Below are 22,559 nucleotides of genomic sequence, written 5' to 3'. Positions count from 1 at the left end.
CTTGGCACTCCGGTACTGCTTGCCGTGCGGTAGCAGAGAGAACAGTCTATGACTAGGGTGGCTGGAGTCTTTGACAATTTTGAGGGCCTTCCTCTGACACCGCCTGGTATAGAGGTCCTGGATGGCAGGAAGCTTGTCCCCAGTGATGTACTGGGCCGTACGCACTACCCTCTGTTTTTTGAGGATTTGAGGACCCATGCTGAATCTTTTCAGTCTCCTGAGGGGGAATAGGCTTTGTCGTGCCCTCTTCACGACTGTCTTGGTGTGTTTGGACCATGATAGTTCGTTGGTGATGTGGACACCAAGGAACTTGAAGCTCTCAACCTGTTCCACTACAGCCCCGTCGATGAGAATGGGGGCGTGCTCAGTCCTCTTTTTTTTCCTGTAGTCCACAATCATCTCCTTTGTCTTGGTCACGTTGAGGGAGAGGTTGTTATCCTGGCACCACACGGCCAGGTCTCTGACCTCCTCCCTATAGGCTGTCTCATCGTTGTCGGTGATCAGGCCTACCACTGTTGTGTCGTCGGCAAACTTAATGATGGTGTTGGAGTCGTGCCTGGCCATGCAGTCATGGGTGAAAAGGGAGTACAGGAGGGGACTGAGCACGCACCCCTGAGGGGCCCCGTGTTGAGGATCAGTGTGGCAGATGTGTTGTTACCTACCCTTACCACCTGGGGGGCGGCCCGTCAGGAAGTCCAGGATCCAGTTGCAGAGGGAGGTGTTTAGTCCCAGGATCCTTAGCTTAGTGATGAGCTTTGAGGGCACTATGGTGTTGAATGCTGAGCTGTAGTCAATGAATAGCATTCTCAGGTAGGTATTCCTCTTGTCCAGGTGGGAAAGGGCAGTGTAGAGTGCAATAGAGATTGCATCATCTGTGGATCTGTTGGAGCGGTATGCAAATTGGAGTGGGTCTAGGGTTTCTGGGATAATGGTGTTGATGTGAGCCATGACCAGCCATTCAAAGCACTTCATGGCTACAGACGTCAGTGCTACGGGTCGGTAGTCATTTAGGCAGGTTATCTTAGTAACCTTGGGCACGGGGACTATGGTGGTCTGCTTGAAACATGTTGGTATTACAGACTCAGTCAGGGACATGTTGAAAATGTCACTGAAGACACTTGCCAGTTGGTCAGCACATGTTCGGAGTACACGTCCTGGTAATTAGTCTGGCCCTGCGGCCTTGTGAATGTTGACCTGCTTAATAGTCTTACTCACATCGGCTACGGAGAGCGTGATCACATAGTCATCCGGAACAGCTGGTGCTCTCATGCATGCTTCAGTGTTGCTTGCCTCGAAGCGAGCATAGAAGTGGTTTAGCTCGTCTGGTAGGCTTGTGTCACTGGGAAGCTCGCGGCTGTGCTTCCCTTTGTAGTCTGTAATAGTTTTCAAGCCCTGCCACATCCGACGAGCGTCAGAGCCGGCGTAGTACGATTAAATCTTAGTCCTGTAATGACTCTTTGCCTGTTTGATGGTTCGTTGGAGGGCATAGCAGGATTTCTTATAAGCGTCCGGGTTAGAGTCCCGCTCCTTGAAAGCGGCAGCTCTACCCTTTAGCTCAGTGCGGATGTTTCCTCTAATCCATGGCTTCTGGTTGGGGTATGTACGTATGGTCACTGTGGGGACGATATCATCGATGCACTTATTGATGAAGCCAGTGACTGATGTGGTGTACTCCTCAATGCTATCTGCTTCTTGCACCAAGCCAGTGGTGCGTGTTCCCAGTCCGGCACGGCCCGTGCCTGCTCCTCGCACCAAGCCAGTGGTGCGTGTTCCCAGTCCGGCACGGCCCGTGCCTGCTCCTCGCACCAAGCCAGTGGTGCGTGTTCCCAGTCCGGCACGGCCCGTGCCTACTCCTCGCACCAGCCCTGTGGTGCGTGTCGCCAGCCCGGTCTGTGCTAGCAAAACAGTCCTGTAGCTTAGCATCTGCGTCATCTGACCACTTTTTTATTAACCGAGTCACTGGTGTTTCCTGCTTTAGTTTTTGCTTATAAGCAGGAATCAGGAGGATAGAGTTATGGTCAGATTTGCCAAATGGAGGGCGAGGGAGAGCTTTGTATGCGTCTCTGTGTGTGGAGTAAAGGTGGTCTAGAGTTTTTTTTCCTCTGGTTGCACATTTAACATGCTGGTAGAAATTAGGTAGAACGGATTTAAGTTTCCCTGCATTAAAGTCCCCGGCCACTAGGAGCGATGCCTCTGGAAGAGAATCTATGCTTTTGCTGCTATTGCTTATCTGTTTATTAAGCGCAGCATCGGATATGCCACAATAAGCAGGTTATCATAAAGTAAAAACAGCCAGAACCTTTCCAAATTCCCCTGATAGCCAGGTACAAGGGGAGAGAAAAGGGCCTAACAAGCTGGCTAACATCTTTCAGTCAAAGGTAGGCGAAAACAAATGTCATTTTCACTAGGCTGTAATAATGACCTCATCATATTTTACCGGTCAGCCAACAGTGCTTCATAGACCTACATTAAAACTAGGCTACATCAACTACATTTGGGATAATTACATCAGACTCTTTTTGCTGTTATATGCTTTTAAATAGCATTTCTGGTTTGAACGGGAATACCTGGGATGCCCGGGAGGGGCTTGCAATTCTCTTGCAGAATTGGTAGATGTTATGGAGAATATTCAACGTTAATCAGAACCATATTGTCCTCAAAGTTTTAGTGAGCACACACGGCACCCAAGGTTGATCTGCAGTTCTTCTGCCGTTTGTTCGCCATTCGTTCTGCGCGTTGTGTTTTGGCCTAACAATCCAGGTTGGAATAACCATCCTACACCTGGCCTAACAATCCAGGTTAGAATAACCATCCTACACCTGGCCTAACAATCCAGGTTGGAAAAACCATCCTACACCTGGCCTAACAATCCAGGTTGGAATAACCATCCTACACCTGGCCTAACAATGTCTGTGATCATATGGCCATTAGACTATATAGTTATTCAAAATCAGCCCCCTCTATTACTCTGCTGTTGAGTGATGGATGATTACACAAGAAAAAAAACAATGTTCAAGTCACTAGGCAATAACAGTCAGTGAACTCATTCATAATCTCTATCCATAGTATAACTTGGGGAAAAAACATTTTTTCGGAGCAATTTAATTCAATTCCCCTAAACGATGTGTGATTAATGTCATGTTGACAAGCACTTTACTGTGAACTCCCCCATTGTCCCCCACTCTCTTTCTCCTCCTTTATGTTCTTCCTGTGATGACATTAACAGCATGAAGGACTGTATTTAAACAGCCAATGTCCATCACTCATATTTTATAGGCTTTTCCTTTTCCTCGTGGCTGAGTTCCCAGTGTATTCTCTCTCTCTCCCTCTCTCCATCCGGCTCCTGGCCCTGTGAGTTGGATCTTAATGAGAATCTCTAGACAACTGCTCTGCTCTGTTTGGGGATGTGGTTGCATTAACCATTTGCCAAGGTTCTGTCTTCTGTCCAATTACTGCCGTCAGAGGAGGGCTTCTGCAAAACAGAAGCTCCCTGGAGCTTACTGTGGATTGTAGACCGGGCCTCTCTTTCCGTCGTTCTCTCTCTCTCTCTCTCTCTCTCTCTCTCTCTCTCTCTCTCTCTCTCTCTCTCTCTCTCTCTCTCTCTCTCTCTCTCTCTCTCTCTCTCTCTCTCTGTCTCTCTCTCTCTCTCTCTCTCTCTCTCTCTCTCTCTCTCTCTCTCAACCCCTCTCTCTTTTCATTTTCTCTCATTGTCTCTCGTCTCTCTCCTTCCCCTCTACTACAGATGGATGTTTTCGGGTTAGGAATAAAGAGATTATCTCCAGGCATACTATCCCACTCTCCCCTGTCATCACCCCTTCTCCCCATCATCCCCCCTTCTCCCCTGTCACCCCCTTCTCCCCTGTTATCTTCCCCCTGTGTTTCTGAGCGTACTTGGTCTGGATGAGGATGACTTCTAGCCATACTTCCCATCCCCATACACCCCAGTACTGTCTCTGTTCTGTCTCTGTTCTGTTCTGTTCTGTTCTGTCTCAGTTCTGTCTCTGTTCGGTTCTATCTCAGTTCTGTCTCTGTTCTGTTCTGTCTCAGTTCTGTCTCTGTACTGTTCTGTCTCTGTTCTGTCTCTGTTCTGTTCTGTCTCTGTTCTCTTCTGTCTCAGTTCTGTCTCTGTTCTGTTCTGTCTCTGTTCTGTTCTGTCTCTGTTCTGTCTCTGTTCTGTCTCTGTTCTGTTCTGTATCTGTCTCTGTTCTGTTCTGTTCTATCTCAGTTCTGTCTCTGTTCTGTTCTGTTCTATCTCTGTTCTGTCTCTGTTCTGTTCTGTCTCTGTTCTGTCTCTGTTCTATCTCTGTTCTGTCTCTGTTCTGTTCTGTCTCTGTTCTGTTCTGTCCCTGTTCTGTCTCTGTTCTATCTCTGTCTCTGTTCTGTCTCTGCTTTCTCTACTGTGGCTAGGAAGAATCATGTCAGCTATCTGCCTATTAGGATCTAGTCAGTCATCCTAATGGCTTTGGCTCTGACAGAGATGTGTTCTATGTGAAGGAGGATGTGTTTCTTTCAGTAGCATTGCCTACCTATAGTACATAAACATGGAGAAGTTTGTGTTATTCAGACTTCAACATATTATTGATTATTTAACTTTAGTGAGTGCTTTGATATTTGCTACAGACCTATGAGCCTGAGGCTTCAGGTAGAAACGTAATAAACTGCAGGAGCATTAAACAGGGTGTAGGTATCTATTTCACTTTCATGGTTTATAATTTGAGGCATTCAAGAAAACATTTGTAGAAAATAAAATAATTTATTGTTGCAATAGTACCATGATCATGTGGTTATGATGTGTACAGTGAGTTTCAACACACAACAACACAGGGGATATTAGTGTCCTTATGGACCTTGAATGTGATCTGGTGCCTTCTTCCAATGGTTTCCATCCAGTTAGAAATGTCCCATAATACTTTGGTCAAATGAAAATTATAATACAACAAATGTGGGTATTTATCTGCATGTATACGTGGAATTAAGCCCAAATCATATTGTAAAGTGTTAAAAAAAACACATTCAACATTATGCAGTTGCAGAGGAATGTACTGTAGCTATAAGCAGACATATCAGACATATTGAATCTCCAAATGACAGTCACCTTGGAGTCCTTCATTATAGGCTAAATGGATAGGAAATGTACTTATGACACAACCTTAGTGACATATGCAACACACAACCTCTCATAAGGATCCTTAGTGACATATGCAACACACAACCTCTCATAAGGATCCTTAGTGACATATGCAACACACAACCTCTCATAAGGATCCTTAGTGACATATGCAACACGTAACCTCTCATAAGGATCCTTAGTGATATAGGCATATATAAATCAACAGGTGTTATCTACTGCTAAACCATGCAACACTGTTGCTCTGTGTGTAACCATGGTAATGATGAGAAGATATTCAGCAACCCTTGGTGGCACATTGTACCTATTCTATGAACACGAATGATGCAGTCATTAATAAAAATAAGAAATGTCCACCAAGTGGTAGTCTGTGTTGTATTGATAGATCTCTGGAAACATCCGCTGTATGTCAACTCACAGAAGAAAATCCTTCTGCCTGACACATGGACAGGTCATATGTCATGTGTTTTCCTAACGCACCACCTGCATGGGAAGGGGGAGATTCACATGGTATGACTGGTAGAGAGTGACTCAGGGGTTTACTGTAGAAGGTCATTGATAAGTAGGCTGCAGCTTAACCGACTGTAGCTGAGGCATGTGTATAACGCTCTGGTTTCCAAACAACCACTCAGCTCATTCTGAAACAGCTAGTAGACTTGAGACACTTGTTAACATGATGTCCTCCGAATAGAGTTGTACTAACTACATTAGATGACTAGGCCTACGTTTGTTGATCATGTACCGTACAGTGACTGGTGTAAGTGCAAGCAACAGGATGCCATAGGTACCAACAGGGCTGATGGTTAACAGCGTGACGAAACAGACTAATGATTCAGTACTGAAATAGTACGCTGTGTATGATAATGAACTGAAACAGAGTGATGATTCAACGTGGTCTCAGGGCAATTCGTATTATTCTGTATGTAAATCTGTGACAATCCATTTAGCATGCTATGTTACGTTACGTTAGGTTACATTATGAATGGAATAGTGGGCGTACAATGGCATCGGAATTGGATGACGTAACTTATCATACGCCTTGGAGGACCTATAGTATGCAACCTTTGAATGATTCAGTAGCCTGGTTGCCGTCTCTGTTCAGATATTACATTCCACTCCTTGTCTTAGGCAAATGACAGGACTGTCAAGAAGTGGAAGGCTAGCGAAAAATACTGGTGTCCCGAGTAATGAAACAGTACTGAAACAGTAAGCTATGGGGAATATAATGAGTAGTGATTTCATCACTGAAACAGTGTGATTGATAACATTACGCAATGCTTTCTTAATGTGATTGATAACATTACCATGACGGTGGTGGTGGTGGTCTGAAAATGTTATGCATTTTAGCTGATTGATAAATACTATTAAGAAATACATATCTGTTCAACAAAATGAAGACAGATACATATCACATACATACATACATATGCAATAGCAACAATGTTTTGGGTTTAAGTGAGAAGAACATCAAAGGTGTTGAAGCCGTTGTAGCTGATTGAGAGTCATGCTACCAAATGTCATTCCTCATGTCATTCTCTGTAAGCCATAGTCTATAGTCCAATGACTGATCCTTTGTGATGCAGTACTGTTCTCTTGGTCATATAGGCTGCACTTTAAATAGTCATCTCCTTGTTTGGGTGTCGTGGCTGTCATGTTGTAAAATAATATTATTAATGTGCCAAGCAACATAAACATTCTGAACAATTGTCTTATTTTAAGAAATTAAACTATCTCTCTCTCTCTCTCTCTCTCTCTCTCTCTCTCTCTCTCTCTCTCTCTCTCTCTCTCACTCCCCTCTATCTCTCTCTCTCTCTCTCTCTCTCTCTCCCCTCTCTCTCCCCTCTATCTCCCCTCTCTCTCCCCCCTCTCTCTCTCACACACACACACACACACACACACGTGGGAGAGTGAAAATACTATCCAAGATGCCTGTAATGTTTACTATAATTTCGAGAGAACACCTTTAAGAATCATCTTCATTAAGAAACAAGCAGAGTAAAACCAACTACAACAAAACAATCCCCTTTTCACTATGAGCCAAACCGAGCTGTACGGCGCTGGCCTGGTTATACATCCACTATAGTAGCTGGAACCATGCTGGAAAGGATCATGTGAAAATAAACTATCCAAGCCAGCCCAGTACGGCTCAGGGTCGACCCTATAGTGTGAATGAGGTCTAGCCAGCCCAGTACGGCTCAGGGTCGACCCTATAGTGTGAATGAGGTCTAACCAGCCCAGTACGGCTCAGGGTCGGCCCTATAGTGTGAATGAGGGCTAAACGAGACCTCTGGGATGTCTGTTCCTACTGGGAGCAGTGTGTTAAACGTGGGTCAAACGAAAGAGGAGAAGCCCGCGGTAGGAGGCTGCTGCGTGGAGGAACAGCCCAGGCTGCTTGGAGGCCTACTGCTGTACAGGATGGTCCCGTGCTGGCTGGGGGGTTCAGACAGAGAACAGGACAGCAGCGAGGGAGTGGGAGTCCGGCTGCCCTTCGACCTGAATAGTGTGCCCTGACCCTGGGGTGGCAGACCCTGGATGACTTGGCTATGGAGCCCCTGGAGGCCCTGGGACTTGGGGGATGGGGAGAGGTCCCGGGGCAGCAGGGGGGGTAGTGGGGGCAGGGGTGGAGGGTGTCTCGGGATGGTGGTGGGCTGGATGGGGTCCTGCTCGGCCAGGGGGTGGGTGTGCAGCAGCTCTGGCTGAGCGTATCCGTAGGCCGGGGGGCGGGAGACGCCCTTCTGCTGGCGGCGCCAGGAGTTATAGTAGGTGGGGTCACTGATGTAGTGGTTGACGAAGGAGTGGGTCTTCTGCTGCCCGCCCCGGTTCTGATCCACCTCGTACTCGCTGTCGCTGCCCTGGGGTCGGACAGAAAAGAATAGTGGTTTTAGTTGAGGAATGAGAACTTAGTGGGTGTAGATACTAGCTACAGCAAACACAGTTTCAGATAAGGAGTGAGAACTTAGTGGGTGTAGATACTAGCTACATCAAACACAGTTTCAGATAAGGAGTGAGAACTTAGTGGGTGTAGATACTAGCTACATCAAACACAGTTTCAGATAAGGAGTGAGAACTCTAGTCGGTGGGTGTAGGTATCTCAAAGCAAACACACAATTAGAACATTAAGACTTCCTACCATAACCTATGGGAATGAGGATTTATTGTCAACCTGATTTACTATCAGCTTTATTCTACAGGTCTAAAGGGCGTGATTACAAACAAGTAATAATGGTCTTCATCTAACTATTTGTAAGTCACTCCGGATAAGAGCGTCTGCTAAACGACGTAAATGTAAATGGAACTAAGAAAACTCAAGACTGTGCATCAGACCACTGCTATCCAGGAGCTCTCTCCTAACACACAGCTGACAGACAGCAGGACCTCACCAAACGCCCTGAGGAGCACCGATCTGATACCTGTAAACAAGAGTCTCCTGTAGATGGACAGAGAACAATACAATACAACTTTATCACAGGAGGTTGGTGGCACCTTAATTGGGGAGGACGGGCTCATGGTAATGGCTGGGGCGGAATGAGTGAAATGGTTTCCATGTGTTTGATGCCATTTCATTCGCTCCGTTCCAGCCATTATTCTGAACTGTCCTCCCCTCAGCAGCCTCCACTGAACTTTATTACATCTGCTGGGAAGAGAGGGAGAACGCTGGGTAGGTTGGGGGAGAGAGGGGAGGGTATGGGACCCCCTGCTACTCTGTTAACGGTAACATCTGTCTTCCAACACCCTGGCTGACTGTGTTTGCAGGTAACTGTACAGCACAGTCACAACATCGTTCAACCCAACTCTGAATAAACACTGCTCTCTCTCCCGGGAGCCACAAACTACTGTTATTCTACTCCCCTGCATGGCAGTCACTGTTTACCTGACACTAAGACAAATAAATGAACTGTCTCTCTCTCGCTGGAAACTACAACATCTGTCTGTCTAGCTAATAGACCATTAATACTGCTGCAGGTACAGGGGATAGGATGACACAGACACACACACACACACACACACACACACACACACACACACACACACACACACACACATACACACACATATTTAGACTTGTTGTTCTTTGGTAAGATACATTTGTTCTATCTTTAAATGTTTTTGTTTGACCTGGTCATACGATGTGCTTACATATGTGACATCATGTTTGCTGTGCACAAAGTAGCCAATTAGAAGGATGTATTGCTTTACAGCATGTTACTATTGAACGTTCTCAAAGTCCCTGTCCAGTCTGTTTCACTATTATACATGCTACACCTGGGTTCACATAGTATTTTGTTCCTTACCGTTATTTGAGCGGTACGATGGAACCAACAGAATAGTCCTAAAAGTGCAAACCCCAGGCACGCAGGATCAATCAAACACTCAAAGTATTTGAAAGAAAACTAATATGATTTGAACCCAGTGTGTCTGCTACACACTGACATGTCCAGATCCCCACTAACTGTACAAACCCCAGATTAACAGGACATGAGGGGTTGAGACATGAGAATCAGACCAGTCCTTCCTTCCCATGGGATAAATAGTAACTCATATAAAAACCCGGAGAGAGAGAGCGAGAGAGAGCGAGAGAGAGAGAGAGAGAGAGAGAGAGACAGAAAGAGAGAGAGAGAGGAAGAGAGAGACAGAGAGAGAGAGACAGAATGATAAATAAGAAACTCAGAGTGGGAGGGAGAAGTGTCAGTCATGTCAGCTATCTTATGTCAATAAGAGGCCATTCTAGTTGGTGGTGACGCACTTGAAACTGACCCCTCGTACTGACAATGCATTCGTTCTCACCAACTCTACATGAGAGGAGGGAGGGTGAGAATAGAACAAGACATGAGAATAGTTAAAGACGTGACAGTGCTCTCAGTGATTGCTAAAAATAATTCAACTCATGATGGGTTTATGTACATACCTGTCGTCTGCAGTAACTGTACCTGTCGTCTGCAGTAACTGTACCTGTCGTCTACAGTAGCTGTACTTGTAGTCTACAGTAACTCTACCTGTCATCTACGGTAGCTGTACCTGTCGTCTACAGTAACTGTACCTGTATTCTACAGTAATTGTACCTGTCGTCTACAGTAACTGTACTTGTCGTCTGCAGTAACTGTACTTGTCGTCTGCAGTAGCTGTACCTGTCGTCTACAGTAACTGTACCTGTCGTCTACAGTAACTGTACCTGTATTCTATAGTAACTGTACCTGGCGTCTACAGTAACTGTACCTGTATTCTACAGTAACTGTACCTGTCATCTGCAGTAACTGTACCTGTCGTCTACAGTAACTGTACCTGTATTCTACAGTAACTGTAACTGTACCTGTCGTCTACAGTAACTGTACCTGTCGTCTACAGTAGCTGTACTTTTAGTCTACAGTAACTCTACCTGTCATCTACGGTAGCTGTACCTGTCGTCTACAGTAACTGTGCCTGTATTCTACAGTAACTGTACCTGTCGTCTACAGTAACTGTACCTGTCGTCTGCAGTAACTGTACCTGTCGTCTACAGTAGCTGTACTTGTCGTCTGCAGTAGCTGTACCTGTCGTCTACAGTAACTGTACCTGTCGTCTACAGTAGCTGTACCTGTCGTCTACAGTAACTGTACCTGTCGTCTACAGTAGCTGTACTTGTCGTCTGCAGTAGCTGTACCTGTCGTCTACAGTAACTGTACCTGTCGTCTACAGTAGCTGTACCTGTCGTCTACAGTAACTGTACCTGTCGTCTACAGTAACTGTACCTGTCGTCTGCAGTAACTGTACCTGTCATCTACAGTAGCTGTACCTGTCGTCTACAGTACCTGTACCTGTCGTCTGCAGTAACTGTACCTGTCGTCTGCAGTAACTGTACCTGTCGTCTACAGTAACTGTACCTGTCGTCTACAGTAACTGTACCTGTCGTCTGCAGTAACTGTACCTGTCGTCTACAGTAGCTGTACCTGTCGTCTACAGTAACTGTACCTGTCGTCTGCAGTAACTGTACCTGTCGTCAACAGTAACTGTACCTGTTGTCTGCAGTAACTGTACCTGTGAGTCTGATATCTCAGAGGGCTTCTCAGTCAGGCTGCTGTTCTCTGCAGGGATCAGATCGTTGTACTTGGTACTGACATCTTCATCGGAGTAGTGGAGACTGCCTGGACTGGGCCTCGGGGGAGACCTGGAGAGAGGATGGGGGAGGAAGGAGGGGGGGCGAGAGAGAAAAAAGGTGGAGAGGGAAAAAGAGAGAGAAAGAGAGAGAAAGAGAAATACAGAGAAAGAGAAATTCAAGGTCAGTTTAAGTGTGTGACAACATGGTATTGTTTCTCTGATACAGTCTTATCTAGCAGTTGGAAAGTCAAACAGCTTGTGAGGTTGACAGCATAGGCCACTGAACATGAGGGTCACTGTCAACCATGACAGTTCTTTAAGTCACTTTGTTAGTGTCCTGAATAGACAACATTCAGTAGCTATTCTAAGACATGTAGAGCACAGAATGTATTCTGCGCTCTTCAAGCTTGCTGCTCATAGAACTCCAAGTTGCCCCTTTCCATTAAGTTGATTGGCTCGGCCTATTGGCTGTTTTCCATAATGTATTGTTGTTTGTTTCCTCTGTGCAGTCTCTCAGTCAGTCAGCCAGCCAGCCAGTCTGTCAGTCAGCCAGTCTGTCAGTGCAGTCAGTCAGCCAGTCAGTCTGTCAGTCAGCCAGTCTGTCAGCCAGTCAGCCAGTCAGCCAGTCAGTCAGTCAGTCAGTCTGTCTCTCTGTCAGTCAGTCAGTCTGTCTCTCTGTCAGTCTGTCAGTCTGTCTCTCTGTCAGTCAGTCTCTCTGTCAGTCAGTCAGGTGACTGAATAAAAACTATGAAATAATACATCATGTAGTAACCAAAAAAGTGTTAAGCAAATCAAAATATATCTTATATTTGAGAGTCTTCAAATAGCCACCCTTTGCCTTGATGACAGCCTTGCACACTCTTGGCATTCTCTCAACCAGCTTCATGAGGTAGTTACCTGGAATGCATTTCAATTAATAGGTGTGCCTTCTTAAAAGTTAATTTGTGGAATATCTTTCCTTCTTAATGTGTTTGAGCCAATCAGTTGTGTTGTGACAAGGTAGGGGGGGGGGGGGGGTATACAGAAGATAGCCCTATTTGGTGAAAGACCAAGGTCCATCGATACTTTAAGACATGAAGGTCAGTCAATACGTAACATTTCAAGAAAGTTTCTTCAAGTGCAGTGGCAAAAACCATCAAGCACTATGATGAAACTGGCTCTCATGAGGACCGCCACAGGAATGGAAGACCCAGAGTTACCTCTGCTGCAGAGGATAAGTTCATTAGAGTTACCAGCCTCAGAAATTGCAGCCAAAATAAATGCTTCACAGAGTTCAAGTAACAGACACATCTCAACATCAACTGTTCAGAGGGGACTGTGTGAATCAGGCCTTCATGGTCGAATTGCAGCAAAGAAACCACTACTAAAGGACACCAATAAGAAGACGAGACTTGCTTGGGCCAAGAAACACGAGCAATAGACATTAGACCGGTGGACATTTGTCCTTTGGTCTGGAGTCCAAATGTGAGATTTTGGGTTCCAACCGCCGTGTTTTGTGAGACGCGTGTGGGTGAACGGATGATCTCTGCATGTGTATTTCCCACTGTAAAGCATGGAGGAGGAGGTGTTATGGTGTGGGTGTGCTTTTCTGGTGACACTTTCTGTGATTTGTTTAGAATTCAAGGCACACTTAACCAACATGGCTACCACAGCATTCTGCAGCGATACGCCATCCCATCTGGTTTGGGCTTAGTGGGACTATCATTTGTTTTTCAACAGGACAATGACACAACACACCTCCAGGCTGTGTAAGGGCTATTTTACCAAGAAGGAGAGTGATGCAGTACTGCATCAGATGACCTGGCCTCCACAATCCCCCGACCTCAACCCAATTGAGATGGTTTGGGATGAGTCGGACCGCAGAGTGAAGGAAAAGCAGCCAACAAGTGCTCAGCATATGTGGGAACTCCTTCAACTGTTAGAAAAGCATTACAGGTGAAGCTGGTTGAGAGAATGCCAAGAGTGTGCAAATCTGTCATCAAGGCAAAGGGTGGCTATTTGAAGAATCTATTTATTTGTTTAACACTTTTTTGGTTACTACATGATTCCATATGTGTTTTTCATAGTTCTGATGTCTTCACTATTATTCTACAATGTAGAAAATAGTAAAAATAAAGAAAAACCCTTGAATGAGTAGGTGTTCTGAAACGTTTGACCGGTAGTGTACATCACTGTACGCATACTTAGTTATAGTGTGAGAACACTGAACACTGTCCTCCAGACAGACACTACATTAGGACTTTGATAGCAGAGCAGACCAGAGCAACGTTTCTGTGACGTTTATTTATGAAACACAGATAGTGTAGTTTTACTGGGCCTATCAGAGCTGGGGTGAACGACCTGTGGTTTGGTTCTACTGGGCCTATCAGAACTGGGGTGAACAACCTGTGGTATGGTTCTACTGGGCCTATCAGAGCTGGGGTGAACGACCTGTGGTATGGTTCTACTGGGCCTATCAGTGCTGGGGTAAACAACCTGTGGTATGGTTCTACTGGGCCTATCAGTGCTGGGGTAAACAACCTGTGGTATGGTTCTACTGGGCCTATCAGTGCTGGGGTAAACAACCTGTGGTATGGTTCTACTGGGCCTATCAGTGCTGGGGTAAACAACCTGTGGTATGGTTCTACTGGGCCTATCAGAACTGGGGTGAACAACCTGTGGTATGGTTCTACTGGGCCTATCAGAACTGTGGTGAACAACCTGTGGTATGGTTCTACTGGGCCTATCAGTGCTGGGGTAAACAACCTGTGGTATGGTTCTACTGGGCCTATCAGAACTGGGGTGAACGACCTGTGGTACAGTTGGTCATGTGTTGGGGTGCTAGGCTAACTGGCCTCATGGTGGTTGAGATATTAGGATACAGTAATCCCTCGTTTATCGCGGGGGTTACGTTCCGAAAATGACCCGCGATAAGTGAAATCCGCGAAATAGAAAACTTTTTTTTTTTACAATTAGCAACTATTACATGTATACAAATACAGTGACTCACGTGTAGGCCGTTTCACTGCTCTTCAGACTGGGCCGCTGCATCCTGACTGCGCTCTGCAGTGTTCTCTTCTTCTGAAGCCCGCCGTGCAGGTGTGTTTGTTCGGGAGAAGAACATAGTGATAGGCAGCTGTTGTCGCTCTTTTTTCTTCTTTGCAAAAAGATCCTTGTACACCGACATGCCACCATCGATTACGTTGGAGAACTGTAATGAACGGCTCATCAAAGGGTCCCATTCCTCAGCTACTCGCTTAAGTTCAGTGGCCATTCGCACCATGGTTGCTAAGCGACCAAGCGTTAGTCCTTCCTCCTCATTGACTGCTGCTGTCGTCCTTATGTTTTTTTCCTCCTTCTTTATGTAACGAACGGAAGATTCATTGATTCCGTAATGGCGAGCAACGGCTGCATAGCTTTTACCTTCCCTTAGCATGTCCAGAAGTTTAACTTTATCTGAGATAGGTAGCATCTTCCGCCGTTTGGGCCCATCCGCAGGTGCTTTTGTCGGTCCAGGCCGTTTCGTCGACATTATGGGTTTAGGAGATGTTCGAAATTACAAGATAATTTGGCCAACTTAATGTAAATTTGCCAAGCTGTTTTATGTACGTACACATAACTGCACGAGACGACAAAATGATAGCACAATTCGTAGCATGTTTTGATACAAGAAGCGGGAGTGAGTTTTTAGCGAATCAGAATGCAGAGCACAATGCACCAAAAAAAAAAAAATGCATTATGAAAATCCGCGAAATAGCGAATCCGCGATAAGTGAACCGCGAAGTGGCGAGGGATCACTGTATAGTGTTAGGTTCAGAGTCTGCTTCCTTCAGGGCAGGGGAAACCAAAAAGAGGCTGTCTCAAATGGCACCCTATTCCCTATTGGCCCTGGTCAAAAGTAGTTCACTATATAGGGAATAGGGTGCCATTTGGGATGCAACCAGGGTGGTTCTGCAGTGCACCCATTATGGAGGAATGTGTTAGATGGATGGAGGTGGAGGGGGGGAAGTGCTGGTCTCTCCCTGACTGAGGAGGCCTGGGGTGGGGATCAAAGGAACCAGTGCTGCATCCTGCCTCCCTTCTCTTTGAAGAGCTCCAGTCGGGTGCAGGTCCGCTAACGACCTGCTGCCCAGAGAGGGAGAGGGTGGGGTGAGGGTGAAGGATGGGTGGGTGGGAGTGAGGGGATGGAAGGAAGGAGGTAGAGGAGAGGGAGAGAGGAGTAGAAGTAAGTAGGAGGTAGGGGAGGAATGAGGAGTACTGATCAATTATTTAAACTCTCTCTCTCTCCTATCGCCTCCTCTGAATCTTAAGTAGCTACTTCATCACAACTTCCCTGCTCCTCATGTCCTCCTCGTTAGCCCAAATCCTTTTGTTGCCTTAACCCTTTCATAGACTACACTGTTATGTAGTGTCTTCCAAACGCCTTAGCCAATCTCAATGATTTAGCCATTTCATGTGGCCTATGTAAAGGTCCCCTTGTAACCTGGTAAGTGAAAGATGGCTACAGTGCTGTCATCAGCTTAATGTGGTTATAATGGCTCTGCGGTACAAACCGTGTCAGGCTCACCTCTTTGTCACCTTTATACACCATGTTCTAATGATTCTAATCTCATATAAAGACAATGAATGGTTTCTGTACTTCATTGGTATTTTGTACAGATTGACCTCACAAACCTATTTTCTTTGAGCTGTTGTAGCATGTCTCCGACATTAAGCCCACGGATGTAAACTACTGATGCGAGGGAGCGAGAGAGACGGAAAGAGAAAGGGAGAGAGAGAAAGAAAGAGATAGATAAAGAAGGATAGAGAGGGAGCGTGGTCTAGACCTTCAGAGATACAGGCCCTACAGTAAACATCACAGACCTCACCTGGCCTTCAACAGAACAGACTAAAGGTCATTACGGTGGGGAAAATCAATGGCCTAACAGATGTTTTTCTGCTTTACTTTATGTTCTTGATGACTGAGAGGCCTCTAGAAGGCAGGGGTCATTTTCCTCGAACACGGTTAGTTACCCCAGTCATTGGCCATGAAAAGCAACCCAAAGGCCCTGGCCCTGGATCTATCTGTGTATTCATTTAGTTCAGACCTAATCAACAGAGAGCATTCTTCCATGAGGATAATCTTTAAAGGGTTTGTGTCCTGTGATCAGTCTGCCTTACCCCCCTCTCCCTCCTTCCCCTCCCTTCCTCCTGCCTTAGCCCCATCTCCTTCCTCCCCCTCCTCTCCTGCTGCCTTACCCCCCTCTCCTTCCTCCCTCCTCCCCCTCCTTTACTCCAGCCTTACTCCAGCCTTACTCCATTCTCCTTCCTCCCCCTCCCCTCCTATCCTCCTGCCTTACCCCTCTCTCCTTCCTCCCTCCTCCCCCTCCTCTCCTTCTGCCTTACCCAACTCTCCTTCCTCCCCCTCCCCTCCCCTCCTCTCATCCTGCCTTACCCCCTCTCCTTCCTCCCCCTCCTCTCCTCCAGCCTTACCCCTCCTCTCCTCCTCCTCCTCCTCCTCTCATCTCCTCTCCTCCTGCCTTACCCCCCTCTCCTTCCTCCCCATCTTCTCCGCTCCCTTCCTCCTGCCTTACCCCCTCTCCTTCCTCCCCCTCCTCTCCTCTCCTCTCCTCTCCTCCTGCCTTACCCCCTCTCCTTCCTCCCCCTCCTCTCCTCCAGCCTTACCCCCCTCTCCTTCCTCCCCACCTCTCTCCCTGCCTGTGCTTCAATACAGACACCTCAGTCCTTCCACACAGATCAGAGAGAGAAAGCAGAAGAGAACAGAACCCATGATGGAGCTGATGCTGTGTGGTTCATCAGACTGTAGCACAGCTAATCCATCACTCCATCCATCCTGTGGTTGTTATTGTCTGAAGATAAATAGGCATGTTTGAACTGCAGTTGATCTCCTGAATAGTCTTCTTCCTAATCAATAAGTATGCATTGAGCATGTGAGCTTTAATCTCAGCCGTGACCCCTCAGAATGAGATGGTTTAATCTCAGCCATGACCCCTCAGAATGTGACCTTTAATCTCAGCAATGACCCATCAGGATGAGATGGTTTAATCTCAGCCATGACCCCTCAGAATGAGATGGTTTAATCTCAGCCATGACCCCTCAGAATGTGAGCTTTAATCTCAGCCATGACCCCTCAGAATGAGATGGTTTAATCTCAGCCATGACCCCTCAGAATGAGATGGTTTAACCTCAGCCATGACCCCTCAGAATGAGATGGTTTAACCTCAGCCATGACCCCTCAGAATGAGATGGTTTAATCTCAGCCATGACCCCTCAGAATGTGACCTTTAATCTCAGCCATGACCCATCAGAATGAAATGGTTTAATCTCAGCCATGACCCCTCAGAATGTGAGCTATAATCAAAGCCATGACCCCTCAGAATAGATGGTTTAATCTCAGCCCTGACCCCTCAGAATAGATGGTTTAATCTCCGCCATGACCCCTCAGAATGAGATGGTTTAATCTCCGCCATAACCCCTCAGAATGAGATGGTTTAATCTCCGCCATGTCCCCTCAGAATGAGATGGTTTAATCTCAGCCATGACCCCTCATTATGAGATGGTTTAATCTCAGCCATGACCCCTCAGAATGTGACCTTTAATCTCAGCCATGACCCATCAGAATGAAATGGTTTAATCTCAGCCATGACCCCTCAGAATGTGAGCTATAATCAAAGCCATGACCCCTCAGAATAGAGGGTTTAATCTCAGCCATGACCCCTCAGAATGAGATGGTTAAATCTCAGCCATGACCCCTCAGAATATATGGTTTAATCTCAGCCCTGACCCTTCAGAATATATGGTTTAATCTCAGCCCTGACCCCTCAGAATGAGATGGTTTAATCTCAGCCATGACCCTTCAGAATGAGATGGTTTAATCTCAGCCATGACCCTTCAGAATGAGATGGTTTAATCTCAGCCATGACCCTTCAGAATGAGATGACTTAATCTCAGCCATGACCCCTCAGAATATATGGTTTAATCTCAGCCATGACCCTTCAGAATGAGATGGTTTAATCTCAGCCATGACCCCTCAGAATAGATGGTTTAATCTCAGCCATGACCCTTCAGAATGAGATGGTTTAATCTCAGCCATGACCCCTCAGAATGTGAGCTATAATCAAAGCCATGACCCCTCAGAATAGAGGGTTTAATCTCATCCATGACCCCTCAGAATGAGATGGTTAAATCTCAGCCATGACCCCTCAGAATATATGGTTTAATCTCAGCCCTGACCCTTCAGAATATATGGTTTAATCTCAGCCCTGACCCCTCAGAATGAGATGGTTTAATCTCAGCCATGACCCTTCAGAATGAGATGGTTTAATCTCAGCCATGACCCTTCAGAATGAGATGGTTTAATCTCAGCCATGACCCTTCAGAATGAGATGACTTAATCTCAGCCATGACCCCTCAGAATATATGGTTTAATCTCAGCCATGACCCTTCAGAATGAGATGGTTTAATCTCAGCCATGACCCCTCAGAATAGATGGTTTAATCTCAGCCATGACCCCTCAGAATGTGAGCTATAATCAAAGCCATGACCCCTCAGAATAGAGGGTTTAATCTCAGCCATGACCCCTCAGAATGAGATGGTTAAATCTCAGCCATGACCCCTCAGAATATATGGTTTAATCTCAGCCCTGACCCTTCAGAATATATGGTTTAATCTCAGCCCTGACCCCTCAGAATGAGATGGTTTAATCTCAGCCATGACCCTTCAGAATGAGATGGTTTAATCTCAGCCATGACCCCTCAGAATGTGAGCTATAATCAAAGCCATGACCCCTCAGAATAGAGGGTTTAATCTCAGCCATGACCCCTCAGAATGAGATGGTTAAATCTCAGCCATGACCCCTCAGAATATATGGTTTAATCTCAGCCCTGACCCTTCAGAATATATGGTTTAATCTCAGCCCTGACCCCTCAGAATGAGATGGTTTAATCTCAGCCATGACCCTTCAGAATGAGATGGTTTAATCTCAGCCATGACCCTTCAGAATGAGATGACTTAATCTCAGCCATGACCCCTCAGAATATATGGTTTAATCTCAGCCATGACCCTTCAGAATGAGATGGTTTAATCTCAGCCATGACCCCTCAGAATAGATGGTTTAATCTCAGCCATGACCCTTCAGAATGAGATGGTTTAATCTCAGCCATGACCCCTCAGAATAGATGGTTTAATCTCAGCCATGACCCTTCAGAATGAGATGGTTTAATCTCAGCCATGACCCCTCAGAATAGATGGTTTAATCTCAGCCCTGACCCTTCAGAATGAGATGGTTTACTGTGAAACATCATAATGCTTTAGAACTATTAGAGCTTTAGAACTATTAGAGCTTTAGAACTATTAGAGCTTTAGAACTATTAGAGCTTTAGAACTATTAGAGCTTTAGAACTATTAGAGCTTTAGAACTATTAGAGCTTTAGAACTATTAGAGCTTTAGAACTATTAGAGCTTTAGAAGACAGTCAAATACAACAACAAATAGACGTCATGCAGAAATCATCTGTGTGTTTATGTGTGTGTGAACTGACTGTGTGTGTGTGTGTGTGTGTGTGAACTGACTGTGTGTGTGTGTGTGCGTGCGTATGTGTGTTACTGACCGTGTGTAGATGCCGTTCTTGCGGCAGAAGGAGTTCTTGACTGACAGGCGTCTGTTGTTGAGTTCCAGGGCGGGGAAACGTCCCTCGTCCAGCCTGACCATCTCCCCATGGGACAGGGGCAGGGAGGTACTGTGGCTTCCTAGGTGGGGGTAAGATGACACTGGTAGAAGGTTAGTCCATTGTAGGGGCAGGGGCACACACACAAACTAAATGCCTTCTATGCTCGCTTCGAGGCAAGCAACACTGAACCATGCACGAGAACGCCAGCTGTTCCGGATGACTGTGTGATCACGCTCTCCGTAGCCGATGTGAGTAAGACCTTTAAACAGGTTAATGTTAACAAGGCCGCGGGGCCAGACGGATTACCAGGACACACACTCAGAGCACGCGTGAACCAACTGGCAAGTGTCTTCACTGACATGTTCAACCTCTCCCTGACCCAGTCTGTAATACCTACATGTTTCAAGCAGACCACCATAGTCCCTGTGCCCAAGAACGCCAAGGTAACCTGCCTACATGACTATCGCCCCAGAGCACTCAAATCGGTAGCCGTGAAATGCTTTTGAAAGGCTGGTCATGGCTCACATCAACACCATCAATGATTTAGCACTGAGGTTAATCAACAGTCTCCCTCTAAAACCTTTAGAGTGAGAGACCCTACTGGGGTCCCAGGCCCTGATCAAACAAAACCATGTTTTTACTGACCCACATGCCCATATACATACCCTTATACACAGTATAAACACAGTGAGGTGTAGAGGCAGGGTTTAGGGGACCAGTGACCTCTCCTCTCTCTTCCTCCTGAATGGTTAGTGTGACTCACCATGCTAACGCCTGAACCTGGTGGTGAGTTTGGGCCCACAGTAAAACAAACAACCGTCAGTGGTACAAAACGGCTGTGCTGCCAGGGGGTGGCTGGGAGGTAGCTGGGGGTGCAGGGTCTAAAAGGGGCTCTTTGTGTCCCAGACAAACACTGTCCTTGTCTCTCCTGGACCAGCCAAAGCCCTGTTGACCGACCCCTGACCCCTACAGGACCCCTGGACCTTATAGGACCACTCTCAACACCACACTAAACACTAACAGGGCTTTAAAAGGTAACGTGTGAGATCACCGCAGGCTTGACCTCTCTTCCTCTCCTTCCTCTCTCCTGTTTCTCACCCTCTCTGTCTCTACTTCCTCCCCTGTTCCTCTCCCCCTCTCTTCCTCTCTCCTGTTTCTCACCCTCTCTGTCTCTACTTCCTCCCCTGTTCCTCTCCCCCTCTCTTCCTCTCTCCTGTTTCTCACCCTCTCTGTCTCTACGTCCTCCCCTGTTCCTCTCCCCCTCTCTTCCTCTCTCCTGTTTCTCACCCTCTCTGTCTCTACGTCCTCCCCTGTTCCTCTCCCCCTCTCTTCCTCTCTCCTGTTTCTCACCCTCTCTGTCTCTACTTCCTCCCCTGTTCCTCTCCCCCTCTCTTCCTCTCTCCTGTTTCTCACCCTCTGTCTCTACTTCCTCCCATGTTCCTCTCCCCCTCTCTTCCTCTCTCCTGTTTCTCACCCTCTCTGTCTCTACTTCCTCCCCTGTTCCTCTCCCCCTCTCTTCCTCTCTCCTGTTTCTCACCCTCTCTGTCTCTACTTCCTCCCCTGTTCCTCTCCCCCTCTCTTCCTCTCTCCTGTTTCTCACCCTCTGTCTCTACCTCCTCCCCTGTTCCTCTCCCCCTCTCTTCCTCTCTCCTGTTTCTCACCCTCTCTGTCTCTACGTCCTCCCCTGTTCCTCTCTCCCTCTCTTCCTCTCTCCTGTTTCTCACCCTCTCTGTCTCTACTTCCTCCCCTGTTCCTCTCCCCCTCTCTTCCTCTCTCCTGTTTCTCACCCTCTGTCTCTACTTCCTCCCATGTTCCTCTCCCCCTCTCTTCCTCTCTCCTGTTTCTCACCCTCTCTGTCTCTACTTCCTCCCCTGTTCCTCTCCCCCTCTCTTCCTCTCTCCTGTTTCTCACCCTCTCTGTCTCTACTTCCTCCCCTGTTCCTCTCCCCCTCTCTTCCTCTCTCCTGTTTCTCACCCTCTGTCTCTACGTCCTCCCCTGTTCCTCTCTCCCTCTCTTCCTCTCTCCTGTTTCTCACCCTCTCTGTCTCTACTTCCTCCCCTGTTCCTCTCCCCCTCTCTCCTGTTTCTCACCCTCTCTGTCTCTACTTCCTCCCATGTTCCTCTCCCTTTCTCTCTATCCCTGTGAGTTCTAACGTGTGACGGACAATAAAACTGACTTCCGTCAGGTCGTTCCCAAGTGATTATTTTACTCAGCATAGTTAAAAAGTTGTTGAATTTGGCCATCAGTGCTCCCACAACAAAAATGCAGAGGAGGGGTAGTGGCAGTCCAACAGTGATGTCACCTGGGATTACTCAGCAGAGCGGCAGTCTGGCACAGTGGGGTAAGGGATAGGAGTCCCACACAGTGTACTGGCTGAATGAGTATTGGCTTAAACATGAGAACAAACCCTGGACACTTACACTGGCAGATCGATCCACATTCTTTCTAAACATGGGACAATAATGACCTCCTGTCTCTCATTCTCCAGTCTACCTATGCTTCTGTAAGGCACTTTGTGACAACTGTTGCTGTTAAATGGGCTATAATTGAATTTGATTGTGCTTTTAGCTTGGTCTCATATTACAATGGTCATGCAGATGAGGGGAGGGGAACCAAGGAGGGTTTTTTGGAATTTTTATAATTGTATACATAGTTTTCAGATGTTCCATTCACGACTGATGGATCTGAGCCGTTCTCTGTACGGCCAGCTTC

At 46.7% G+C, this 22,559-nt stretch overlaps 1 protein-coding gene across 1 annotated transcript in view; it reads right to left on the bottom strand.

The window, feature by feature from the left end:
• Positions 1-7,458: 7,458 nt before the first annotated feature.
• LOC311114402 (protein sidekick-2-like) overlaps positions 7,459-22,559 on the bottom strand; it is a gene marked incomplete at both ends in the record, with an annotated part of 31,295 nt that continues 16,194 nt past the window's right edge. Inside the window, 3 exons of the mRNA XM_084189660.1 lie at positions 7,459-7,980; positions 11,141-11,270; positions 19,788-19,926. Of these exons, the coding sequence (XP_084045786.1) occupies positions 7,459-7,980; positions 11,141-11,270; positions 19,788-19,926 (791 nt within the window). The remainder of the gene's footprint in view (positions 7,981-11,140; positions 11,271-19,787; positions 19,927-22,559) is intronic.

The sequence above is a fragment of the Coregonus lavaretus genome (genome assembly GCF_964263955.1).
Source record: "Coregonus lavaretus genome assembly, contig: HAP1_SCAFFOLD_2129, whole genome shotgun sequence".
Taxonomy (NCBI): Eukaryota; Metazoa; Chordata; class Actinopteri; order Salmoniformes; family Salmonidae; genus Coregonus; species Coregonus lavaretus.
Note: the sequence above shows the minus strand (reverse complement) of the source record. Positions and strands in the feature narration are given on the sequence as shown.